General features: G+C 37.1%; 1 protein-coding gene across 4 annotated transcripts in view; it reads left to right on the top strand.

Annotated features, from left to right (window-relative positions):
- macrod1 (mono-ADP ribosylhydrolase 1) overlaps positions 1-12,851 on the top strand; it is a 512,933-nt gene that overhangs the window by 238,272 nt on the left and 261,810 nt on the right. For all 4 annotated transcript variants that reach the window (XR_005634620.1, XM_039760705.1, XM_039760704.1 and 1 more), the window contains exon 4: positions 11,191-11,220. Coding sequence is in view for 3 of the 4 variants with exons in the window: in XM_039760705.1 (XP_039616639.1) it covers positions 11,191-11,220 (30 nt within the window). In the remaining variant the exon portion in view is untranslated. The remainder of the gene's footprint in view (positions 1-11,190; positions 11,221-12,851) is intronic.

The following is a 12,851-nucleotide window of genomic DNA, read 5'->3' as shown; positions in this document are numbered from 1 at the left end:
GACTTCTCGCATGACCTTTGCAGGGTCAGCCATTCTACACCCCTGGAACAATTTTCAGGTTAAAGGATTGTTCAAGGGCCCAACAGAGTAGGATCCCTTCTAGCAGTAAGGGGATTTGAACTAGCACCTTTCCAGATACCAGTACAGATCCTTAACCACAAGAAACAGAGATTTGCTTGGTATCTTGGAATGAGATGGAGGTAGGAATCGAATTGGCAAGGTTTGCGATGCGCCACACTGCCTATGTGTTTAGGTTTGGGCATGCATGGCCACCTCTGCAACTTGCTCATTCATCATTATTAATTATATGACCAAAGACTGTAGCAGCAGAGTGACTGAATTTAATGTGAGCCTGTGGTTGTGTTCTTAAGTGTAACGTGTGATGGAGTGGCATCCTTTTCAGAGTTTTTTCTTGCCTTATGCCCAGTTTTGCCAGGACCAGTACAAGCTCCCTTCAACTCTGTCCTGTATACACCTTTTGTCAAATGGATGAATTGACGACCCAGTGCTTATTGGGTGCACTGTACCTAGCTGAAATTGACCTCAATATTACAATTACAACCCTTGTAGTGAAAACATGACAACAATGCAAAGTAGCAGCAATTCATGCAGACTCTGAAGGGACTGGAGAGGACTGTATGATTCACTGTTCTTTCACATGTTATCTATCCAAGCTGTATACCTGTAGAGCCATCAGCTTTCTTGTAATGTTTTTTAGTATCGTGATAGTATCTTTCTTGCGTATTATGAGTGTCAAGTACTTGTTTTTTTTGCTACTGGGGCCATTTTCATTTAGAACAAAAACTCAGCCAATAGTAAAGCCCGTTTCTGTAAAAATGTAAAGAACCTGTTATAAAAGAAGACTTTTTTGAAAAGTGCTGTAAATTAAATGTTTTTTTTTTTAACCATCTACTTTATGTATTATCTCTGCCTTATTGTCTTGACTGTCTATTTCCTTTTTTACTGTCTCATGGTAGTACCTCTGTCTTATTTGCAGTGTACTTGATGCTTTCTGTCTCAGCCTTGTGTTTTTCTTTTCCTGGCTTACTTTGCTGAGAATAAATTCAGTGCTTCCACCTTGCTCCTCATTCATGCTAACAGGTAGTCGATTTGCCAGCTGTAATGAGCCCTGTCACCTGATATACTTAGTAAGTGAAGCAGCTGTTGTTATGTATGATAAAAAAGGTAGTTGTGTATTCACATAATAGAAAGAGGAGGCTGGGTAAAAGACAGTGTAACAGGAGAGAGAGAAAGAAAATGAGAGCCATGACATTTTTCAGCTGCTATGACTGGCAGACTGGCGTATTGGCCATGACGGGATCTTGCTGTTGTTCCGTTCAAAAAAGGAGAAGTGTGGCAGAAAATAGTCCCAAACCATTTGTGAGGCCTTGTGGGGTTTGCCTTTAGAAAATTAATCTCTGCTGTGTTGTGTGTTTCTTTTTTGCAGATAACTCAGTAGTGGGTAGGGCTCTACCTCAAAAGCCGCTAACCTCTTGACTCAAAAGGAAACGATAAAGAAACCACTCTAGTCATAAAGATCTACTAGTAAACATTAGACATTGTGTTGCCTCATGTGTACAGCAACTTGAGATAGTTACTCCCAGTTATGGTGGGTCCAACCAAGAAGAACTTCACTTGCCGATAGTTGTTTTCTTTAGTTTAATTTGGTGATGCTCATACAAATCAAACTTTAGTAAAAACATGCAATATAAAAACAGCAGTAATGAATCTTTTCAACAGCCCAGAAACCATACTTAAATGTATATTTTTCTCTTCTAAGAGGAAATTGTCTTTATGCATTGACATGGGACATTTGCCACAGAAAGGAGTGTGAACAGGAGGTTGCGGGGGCCAAAAAGATCTCAGTGTTGTCACATTTTAGTCGATAAAAGTGGAGTGAACCCACTTTAGAAGCTTTATCCACCACTCTCTTGTTGCTTCCTGTCCTGTCCACCCATCCTATGACTAGTCAATACTAACATGGATAAATTTGAAAAGGTTGATTTTTTTTTTTTTTTACCTTCAAATGTTTTCCGTTGATTCTAATCCTTTCAGAAAGTTTTTCATCCACACTGAAATCCTTCTATATAAAAGCGGTCGGGATTGTCCTTCTGTCCCGTGAGTGCTACGCAGGCGCAGAGTTCCACACACGCCCCGTCCATTTTGCAATGCACGATGGGATTTTTAGTTTCGTTTTTCCAGGTAAAAGATGATTTTCTACTCCAGACTGTGCGATATCTTCTTCTTCTTTCTTACTATATAAAAGCGGTCGGGATTGTCCTTCCGTCCCGTGCGTGGAAAGCGTAAGCTGTATTCCGCTTATCACAGACTTACTACTTGCAGCTTGCGGTACGAAGCGACATGATGTGAGCAGAGTTTTGGTGCTCCCATCATTCCCTTGCTTTTGTGTGCGATGCTCTGGAAAAATAGACAAAATTATGTCTCTGGAAATAATTAATGTTGATGGAGTACAAATGCCTCACCACGTAGTAAATATCAGGGGGGGTTCAAAAGGGCGACCTCAATATAGAAAAAAAGTTTAAATTTCATCACAAAAATAACAGAAACTACGAGTATTAAAGTAATACCGCTCAAATGCAATATAACCAAATTAATGAGTTTGTATAAAATACCAAATTGATCTACATATTGAATTGCCTTAAGAAGTGGTCAACTTAAAAGTCGGGTCAGCCTAGTAATAATAATAATTCTTGACATTTATATAGCACCTTTCTCACTACTCAAATCGCTACCACACAGGGGAGGACCCGGGATGCAAACCCATGAAATGTCAAAAATGCACAAATCTTTCCTAATGGACATGTGTGTTTTGCTCACCAAGGGCAGTATGTCATTTCCCCCAGATTGTAATGTTTGGTTTGCAATAATTAAGTAAAAATTCTTAAAGCACAAAGAAAGCAGAGCACCTAAAGAAAACACCAAGCTTGAATTCTTTCTCTGCACAGATGATGAAGTACAGCTGTTTTAAAGGTTACAAATGAGTATAAGGTAGCCAAAACCATGGGAAATGCAGACTGAGACTCCTGGCAAAATAAATATGGAGAACTACTTCAAGGCGAAGTATGTGTTGGCTGATGCAGAGAGGTCAGAGAAGTAATATCCCCACAGTAAAATGAGATCAAAATGGTAATTGTCACAAGGAAACTGAAATGACAATCATATGTCAATCCTTTTGCTCCTTTTTTTCTCCAGTCACTCAGCCAAGTGAGACCCGATGTTTTCAGATTTATGCACATTGGGAAGCATTTTTGAAAAATGGCCAAAATATCGTTTTAGTGTGGATGGAAGGCCAAAGTAAATAAACAAGGATTTATCAGTGTTAGCATGGACTAGGCCTAAGCTGTGAAGGGGAAGGTCAAAACTATTTCAATAATGGACATGTAGAAAACATTCCTTGTGCCACTATAATACTTCTTTATTTATTTCAGAAACCCTCTGGTGATCCTTCTTAACCATAACAGACTCTTTCCAAGTGTATCCTTATTTTAAAAAGCCTCAGTTTGATAGATCAGTTTGTGTTATGCATCATGTATGTAGTATCCTATTTCCTGGTAATCACTTACTTTACAAAAATATAAGATGCAATTAATGAATTACCTCTAGGGTTCAAGCCCTCTGCCCAGTTGTTGTCAGTGTGAATGTTGGTGTGCGCAAAAGCAAACCCTGCAATGGAGTCCAGGGCTGTTTCCTGCTTTGCACCTGATGTTGAGACTGATTTTTAATAAAGTAAGTTTGAGAGTTTTTTTTTTTTTTTTAGTATGCTATATGTGTTAATGAAATGCTGCACATATACATAATAAAATGTATCTGTTAATCTGTACAAACATAAATAATACAAGGTGAAATTTTATTCCCTGCGAGCCTGCAAAGCAGAACATTACTATTTGTTTTTACACAGGACAATATTATAATATGCAGCAATTATTTGGAAGTTATGATTTTTAATTAAACAGAATTGTAAAAGAGGGCCTGCTTAATTAATTAATTTATTTTTAACTGTAAGTGCAGTTGGTGTGGAACAGTTGCAGATATTTTATATTACAACTAAGATACTCTGATCTAAGACTTTGCAAGTTAATTTTCTGTTGTTGATTGCTAAGGTTTTCTTTCCTCATCTTTTATTGCCATTCTGTTCCGTTTATACATTTGTTGTAGGACCTGTGCCTCATTAGAGGCAGGTTTGGTGTGGATATGTAATTTACTTTACATTTTTACAGTATTAAGGGATATTTTCTTATCCAAGATAGATTTGGCACCCACAACCAACTCTTCTATAATGACAGTGCATAGACACTAACTTGTCAGATTTAAAGAATTGAGTTACACCTGCCAGGTCTAAAGTTCACGTTCATTTGCATCAGTGCGAGGGCCAGAATGGGTATTGTGATGAGTATGGATCCAATATGATTTCAGAGTAAAAATTAGGGCCCATTATTATGATTTAGTCTGACTGCTGTTAACTAAATCTCGGAGAATGCTGTTAACTTGCCACTTCCAAGATAGAATCATTGGCTTTGACTTTTTATTTGATATGTGGCACTTCTTAGTGACATCTATCATTAGATATACAGTATTTTCTTTAAGTTTGTTGGGTTTCACTTGGCAATTTATAATTATTATATCAGTTTATAAGATGGATTGTAATATATGGGCAACATTAAGTTAGTTCTTGAGTTTTATTTTTCTTGATAACATCTCTATTGCTTTGATTATAACAGTAATTTCCATAATATCTGCCTGTTGTCTACTTGCTTAGTTTATGGGAAACATTTTTAAAAGCAGCTCTGTGATTGATATTTTTGCCGTTCTCTGGATAGATCAAACTTGTGCCTTAGGGAAGCCCATGGTAGGTTTTCCTTCTAGTCAGTTCCATTACTAGTGACTTGGATTTGCTTTTAATTGAACAGCTTTATGTAGCGCTTTTTCTGCTCAAACTCTGTAGTCAGAAAGACGGTGAAGTGTGAAATTTACTTTTGTATTGGCTTTTATTGTGTACAGTAGTGGTCTCATACTTCAGTTTGCATCCTTTAATTTCTGAGTCAATTTTCTTGTAATAGGCACACATTACGGTATACCCACATTCTCCTGCCAGGCCAATTTAGGGATGCCAGTTATCTAACAGGAACGATCTTTCGAAAGAGGGTATAAAATAGTGTACCTGGTAGAAGCACATGCAGGTAAACTAAAAACAAAATTACAGGTAGTTTAGGCCAGAATAGTATGATATAGCATAGCATTTCCTAAAAGAACAATTCAAAAATGAAAATAGAAGGTCTCATATAGGTTCTTATTACTTATACTGCTTGGTAACATGCTCAATGAAGAACTGTTTCTTAAGTTTAATTCAAACTTTTCATATTCACCAACTTCCATGTGTTTCCACATATTCTTGTTGAAGAACCTATTTTAACGTAACAGCCAGCATCCATTCTACTGATTTGCTTCAATGTACATTGTTTATACAAGTACCACCTCTTAATCTCTGTTTGCATAAACTGAAAAGATTCTGCTTTCTGATATCTCATATCTTTCTGTTGTGGAATCAGGCTAGCGGGTTGTCTCCAGATTTTCTCTACTGCTGTTGGGCTCTTTTAAATATACAGGCATAGCCTCACATCTAAAATATAACCTCTCTAAGTACAAAACTAATTGCAATGTATAAACCAATATTTCAGTGGCTTATTGAATCACTTCTGTTCATTGCTTGGTGCGATTACATTTTATATATGATAAAATATGTAATATTTCTGGAACCTCTTTTCCTTGTGTGATTCGTGGTAGGTGCAGGTCAAGTAGGTCAGCCCTGACTTCCCTGTCCCCAGCTACAGATTTGAGCTTTTCCTGGAGAATTCCCTGGTGTTCTCAAGCTAGCTGAGAGATATAATCCCTCCACCATATCCTGGGTCCGGTGCCGCCCCAGATGTGTGTGTGTGTGTGTGTGTTGATGATTGGCATTCTTACAACATGCCCAACCTATCTCTGCAGGCTGCTCTAGATCTAGAGGACCAGTGACTCTACTCTGAAACTCTCCCAAACTGATGAACTTCTCACCCTATCACAAAGTGCAAGCCAAGCCACTATGTGACAAAGCCTCACTTCTGCTGCTTGCACTTGCGATCTCATTCTTTCAGTTATTTACCCGCAGCTCATGACCATAAGTGAGGACAGAGATGCAGATCAATAGGTAATTTGAGTTTTGTCCTTAGACTGCACTCCCAGATTACCAGCATGCACCAGTAGAGTTTCCACAAAGTAGCAGCCACCGCTCCCATCTTCATGTTGATCTCACTCTTACTTTTTAAATCATTTGTGAAGAAGCTCCTGAGATACTTGAACTCCTCCACAAAGGGCAGTTGTTCCACCATCAACTGGAGAGAGCAGTTAATATAATGTTTATATTTAAACTGTATTTGCATGAAATTCTTCCAGACTACAGTTTTCTCAGAGTACTCCTGTAGTGACCTAACTGTAGGGTATCTGCTAATTTTATTACATTTGTATCATTGTGGATTTAACTAATGATGTAGTAATGTACAGGTTAACTAAGCTTACAGTAGCACTGGGAAAAAATAGGATGTGAGAAATACAAGACACTACATTTTCTTATTCCAGCTTTGCTGGGGCTTATTGTGGTGCTCCTTTAGTGCATGAGGATGAGAAGTGAAACTTTGATTGGTAAACTTTGTGATTTGTCTTTCCTGTGACTTTGTAGTGCAGTCTTTTAAACTATATAAAATGACTGACCCTTGTCTGTACTCCAAGTTATGATATACAGTACTTGAAAAATTCAGCTTTTCAGTGTTATTTCTGTAGCTACTAAGTTACCAAGCTTTTCTGAAACAGTGTTCTGAATGTATGAAAGCGCGCCTCAAAAAAAGAAAAAGTGCCAAAGATTTGTTTTGTACAACAACAGCTCCGTATGAGCTGTTACGCCAGGATATGAAACTCCACTCCTGAACAGACAATCCAAATTCTCCAAAAAGAGTGAACTGCATCCTTCTTATGCAATGTAGCCAAAGAAAGGCTCCTTTCACTAGAGTAACTACTCAGATTTTTGATTGAGAGTGCTTACTAAGAAATGGGTTCATGTTAGCCTTGCTACACAAGGATAGAAGAGGATGTAAATAAGTAGTGGTTTCTGAAGATGTAAATAAATTAACCATTTTTGACTCTTACTAATGTTTTTAGGATAATTAGATAAGGCAAAGTTTCTATAGTAACACCTTTTAAAAAATTCAACATCAGGACAGCATGCATTGGTATATTTGTATAATGTGCAACAAGTGTAAAGTGTTGGCTTGGCTGGCTTCAAAAAAGTTATAGTCACAGAGACTGTTACGACCTTACTAAGCCCTGAGTTTTTTATCTGATTATTTACAGAAATTTTAAAAGATAACATCAACACTTTGTCCTATATGCTATCACTTTAGACTTCAACTTATATTTTTAAGTCAAATTCTGCTTCTATCTGTAACCTTCCTTCTGAGTTCTGTTCATTGTAGTGGTACCTTATCAAAATCATTTTCAATATTAAGATACATCTTCTTCACTTTCATATAATCAAATGCTTTTGTTTTCTCATTAAACTCCAGCATATTAGTGAAACATGATATTTCCTATCTAAATCCATCTTGGCTTCCTGCTTTTGCTGTATTGGTCTTTTCTTCTTCCTTTCATTTGCCTATAATGCACATTATGTTAACTGCATTGTTTTATGTGCATAAGTATAAGGCATAAGGTAGCATGGATTCATGCTATTAGCCCTAAATTCTGACTCTTTCTTTCATCTGTCCCACAGCAGAAATCAAAATTTTTCATACCAGGTGACATTTTTCTAATCTTCAGTTGTCCATTTTTGTGATTATGTGCCAATTGTACACTCATCTTCCTGTTCTTAGCTGACAGGGATGGAAACTGGCATAGCCTTCTGCTGCCGTTAGCCACCCACGTCAGGTTCTGATGCATTGTGCACTTAAAGCTGCCCTTCTCTTGTAAAGAGCAGTTATTTGAGTATTATCCATTCACCAAAGGAGACACTCTTGAAAAATGTCAGGCAAAAATAAAATAAAACATACATTTTGTGTTTTGTTTAATCGACACCTTCAAAGAGTGGCTAGTTATGTTCATGCTGCAGCAAACTCTTCAGGTGTTTGACTAGCCTGCCATGACTGGCTGATCTGACTTTGTCAATATCATTAATGAGAAGCTTTTCAGTTGAACCCTTCAGCAACATCTTTTTATGTGAAATAAAAATCCCAGGTAACAAATATACATAACAGATGAAGTAAACATAATGAAGTAAATTCTAGAAACTGATTTGTGGCCTCTTCTCTTAGCTTCAACAAATCTGTCCATTCTGCTTTACAGCTCTCCTGTTATAATCGTGTTTTCACCCACAGAATTAGCATCTTCTGGATGTTACCACAGTGGCTGGCACCAATAATCACACCACAGTCAAAGTTCCTTACAATATGTGTCTTGTGCAGTCTCATTTTTGACAGAGCAAAAATGAAACCTCTTGACCATGCCTGCATGTTGTATGCTTGAGTTGCAGCAACATGATTAGCTGTTTGCCGAGGTACATTATTGGGTTTATGAGCAGGTATACCTAATATGGTGGCCACGGAGTGTACACATAATGAAATACAGTGGTGTGAAAAACTATTTGCCCCCTTCCTGATTTCTTATTCTTTTGCTTGTTTGTCACACAAAATGTTTCTGATCATCAAACACATTTACCCATTAGTCAAATATAACACAAGTAAACACAAAATGCAGTTTTTAAATGATGGTTTTTATTATTTAGGGAGAAAGAATAAGAAATCAGGAAGGGGGCAAATAGTTTTTCACACCACTGTATAAGAACATAAGAAACTTGACAAATAAAAGAAGACCATTCTGTTCATCAGGCTCATTTGTTTAGCTAATAGCTAAACTGTTCCATTATCTCATCCAGATACTTCTTTAAGGTTGTTAAGGTTTCTGCTTCAGCTATATGTCTTGGTAGTTTGTTCCAGTTTCCCACAGCTCTTTGCATAAAGAAGTGCTTCCTAGGTTCAGTCCTGAAAACACCTCCCCATAGTTTTCACTGGTTTCTGAAGTATGTGGTTCACTGTTTAGTTCAAAGAATTCTCCTGGATCAACTATATTGATGCCTTTGAGGATTTTAAAGACCTGGATTAGGTCCCCACAAAGCCTTCTCTGCTAGAGACTAAAAAGGTTTAGTTCTCTAAGCCTTTCAAAGTAAACACTTATTAATATTTCTTTTAAGCACTCTTCAGTATATTGCGTCTATTCCAGTTAATGTATTTGTTTTTAGCCTTTTGCATGTTTCTTCAATATTCTCTTTGCTCACCATTATGTTATTGACATCTTCACAGATAAAAAATTAAAAGATAAAGAAAAGGGCCTTGCACATACTCTGCATTCCTATTTTTTATCCTCTGCTTACTGTTCAATGGACTGGCAACAGACCCTGTCATAATGTGGTTCATTACTTGTGCCCACTGCACCAACTTGCCAGAACTGTTCTCTGGATAAGTGAATTAGACTTGTTGACTGTCCTCTTACTGCTAAAATGCTGAAAAGAACCTCTTACAGTTGTCTAAATGCCATCCTCTTTACCTTCCTGCATTTCTATTGTTCTCTTGTAACTATTATTCTCATGTTTGTAAGCATTACAAGGAATGATGGTGTTTTTATGTGTTTTAGATCAGTTTTCTTCAGTAAACTCATTATTTTACTCATCCACTGAGGACATATTTTTCCTAATTCATATTGTATATAGGATTGGCAATTCTAAATTGTCCCTAGTGTGTGCTTGGTTTGTGTGTGCCCTGCAGTGGCTTGGCGCCCTGCCCAGGATTGGTTCCTGCCTTGTGCCCTGTGTTGGCTGGGATTGGCTCCAGCAGACCCCCGTGACCCTGTGTTCAGATTCAGCAGGTTGGAAAATGGATGGATGGATATTGTATACACTTATAAAACAAGAATGGCCAATGTGACACTAATACTAGTTAGTAGTATTTTCACACAGTGAGTGACCATCCTCTGTGCTGGCAGTGTTGCCCTCTTTTTCTCCTCTTTTTTTCATTATAATTAATGGTTTCCTATGGGCTTTTCTCACTTATCTTTATCTAAATAGTAACAATTAACAAAGAGGAAATGGTAATTAGTACTAAAAAAGAGCAGCTACAGTATGTCAGTGTTTTACCCAGTGTGTTTGTTAGCAGACAGTGGCTTAAATAACCAAAACATTTCAGAAGAAATATGAGAGCAAAAGCTTAATAGAGCAGTGTTAGGAAAACTTATTCAACTCTGTGTATAAAACACAAATACTTGTTAGTACAATTGCAAAAACTGAACAAGCCCTGATGGGAATTTCTGCAATGACACAATAAAAGCCAAAACTGGGAAATAACAGCATGTTTAATTAAGAGAGAAGCCCAGTGAAAAGGAGCAGTAAAAACTGTAGCTACATTCCTCCCCCGGGACTGGCTTAGGAAACCGCTAGGTTAGACAGTTCACATGCATCCTCCGTGTGACTGGAAAAGAGCGAAACACAAAACCAGTACAGATCAGATAGGCTTTAACAGAAGTAGCACTGGCATATCAGATGGAGAATATTCTGCTCCAGCTAAGGTACTGCTTCTTTGTGGTTGAAATCTGACGTTTTGTTATCAAAGCTTAGATTTGCCCAACGTGAGTTACATAGACTACATGGTGACATGGAGGTTAGCTGCAGCACTAGGAGTGTTTGGAGTGGAAATAAATGTGCATTTTTAGCTTTATTCTCTTAAATTAAAAAAGTGTGAGGATTTACTTCTAACAAACCTATTTTAAGTTAACTTGCAGATAATCAGAATAGCCCTATGGCTCACTGTCCTTCTTTCTAGTCCCAGTACAGTTACCGTCTGTGCAAAGCTCTCATATTCTACTTTCTTCCCCATGTTTCAAACACTTACATGTTTCATTGTAGCTCAACTGCATTTGAATTAGCCTTGTAGGATTGAGTGAATGGCTTCATGTGACTGTGTATTGGGTAAGGTGGGTTCAGAAATTAGATGTTTTGGGATCAAGTGGATTTGATGAGCTATGCAAGTTATTACAAAATAAAAGTATTTTCCTACTGGTCAAATTAAACTAATAATCCTATTTCTGTTATTTTTACAGCTAACTCGTCATTAATGGGAGGAGGAGGAGGTGAGTCTGAAGTCTTTTGTTTTTTTTTTTTGACTATGTGTGCTTTCCAATATGAATATTATTCTATAGTAGAAACAAGATGAAGGCAGCATGGAGATTTAGGACTTAGTGCTTCTGTTTCTCAAGTCCAGACCAGGATTGTGGAGTCAGAGTTAGAAGTTATTGTTTGGTTATTGGAGTCAGAGTTGGTGAAAATGTACTGACTCCAACTCCGACTCTGACTAAACACAAATAGTAATAGAATTTGTTAAAATTTCCAATTTCACATATACTGATTTGATTAAACTATTTTTTCTTCTAGACTTTTGATAAAAAAATATAGATTTTTTAATTCTGTAAGTTTAGTTTTATTTTTAACAATACTTAGTGTTTGTAAGCCACAACAACATTGCTGCAGCCTTTAAACCCAGACTTAAAAACATTAGAGTGCTAAAAAGTAGCCTGATAAATCATGCTGGTAGTGACAAAGTGCCGTATATCTTGTATGTTGTGTGCTTTGAATTAATTATTTTTATTTTTTTCTTATTTTAATAACTATTTGTTTTTCCTGGCAAGCAGTTTAGTGGCCCGAAGAGTATAGCCAGACAATAGTCTCAGTCTGTTCTGCGCTGTTCAGTGCCATTTTCGACTAGATTTTAAAGTTACCTTTTCTTCTATCAGCGTTTGCACCACTGACTCCAGAATATCGCATTCTCTGAGAAAATTCCATAAATCCATTCTTGTAACTTCTCCTGCATTTGAAACTCGTTTCAGAACTCCTCAAAAGAACTGTTTCAACCGCTGTGGTCTTCAAACTAGTTCCTCTTCCAGTTCACTGATTTCAACACTTTTGGAAAACTGTACAGAGCTCCTTAATGAGAACTGGACTGCAAGGGGGAAAAGTAATAATTATTTGAACAAATTAATGCAGAACGAAGCTCCCAAATACTGAAATAAGAGTCAGGTTAAAAAAAAAAAAATCTTAGAGAATTAGAGTTATCTAATTCATTCAAACAGATTTTTTTTTTTTTGCTTGACACCTATGGGGCTTCAGAGATTTTGTAAAAAGTTTATAAAATATCACCTAGTAGTTGATAGTGTGGTTAAGTCTGTGCTGAGAATTTTCAGATAAGAACGATAGAAGTTTAGAGGTAAAATAGTTACACTAGTTCTAATGCTGGGGAGTGAGGTGTTGCATGTTGATTAGCACATACATATGAATTTCACTGTACTCTGTACACATGACAGTAATGACCCTGTTATAGTGGGTTCTATGATGTACTGATGCACCATTCAGAGTTGGTTCTCCAGTGCTGCTATGATAGACAGCATCATCTGTAACCCTCAACTGGATAAGTATATTTAATAATGGGTGCTTAGATTGGTGAATGGATGAATAAAGTAACTTCTACAGGGTCGTCACTAGAGAAGGAGTGTTACAGATTTTGCATAAGAGCATAGTTATATGAATGGATGTACATTGGTACCAGAGTGGAGTTTTTGTGCTGTGAGGTAAAATGTCTGTGTGTATTTTTTTAAAATGTATGTTTAAGATGTATTTGACTTTATCTCATTTGCATTTTAACTTGAACTGCAAAGGCGTTGAAGGAAGCTCTGTCACTTTCTGCACACGGCTTCTTATCTCAAGAGTA

Source organism: Polypterus senegalus, chromosome 8 (assembly GCF_016835505.1).
Source record: "Polypterus senegalus isolate Bchr_013 chromosome 8, ASM1683550v1, whole genome shotgun sequence".
NCBI classification, from domain to species: Eukaryota; Metazoa; Chordata; class Cladistia; order Polypteriformes; family Polypteridae; genus Polypterus; species Polypterus senegalus.
This window is presented reverse-complemented; position numbering and strand designations above follow the sequence as displayed.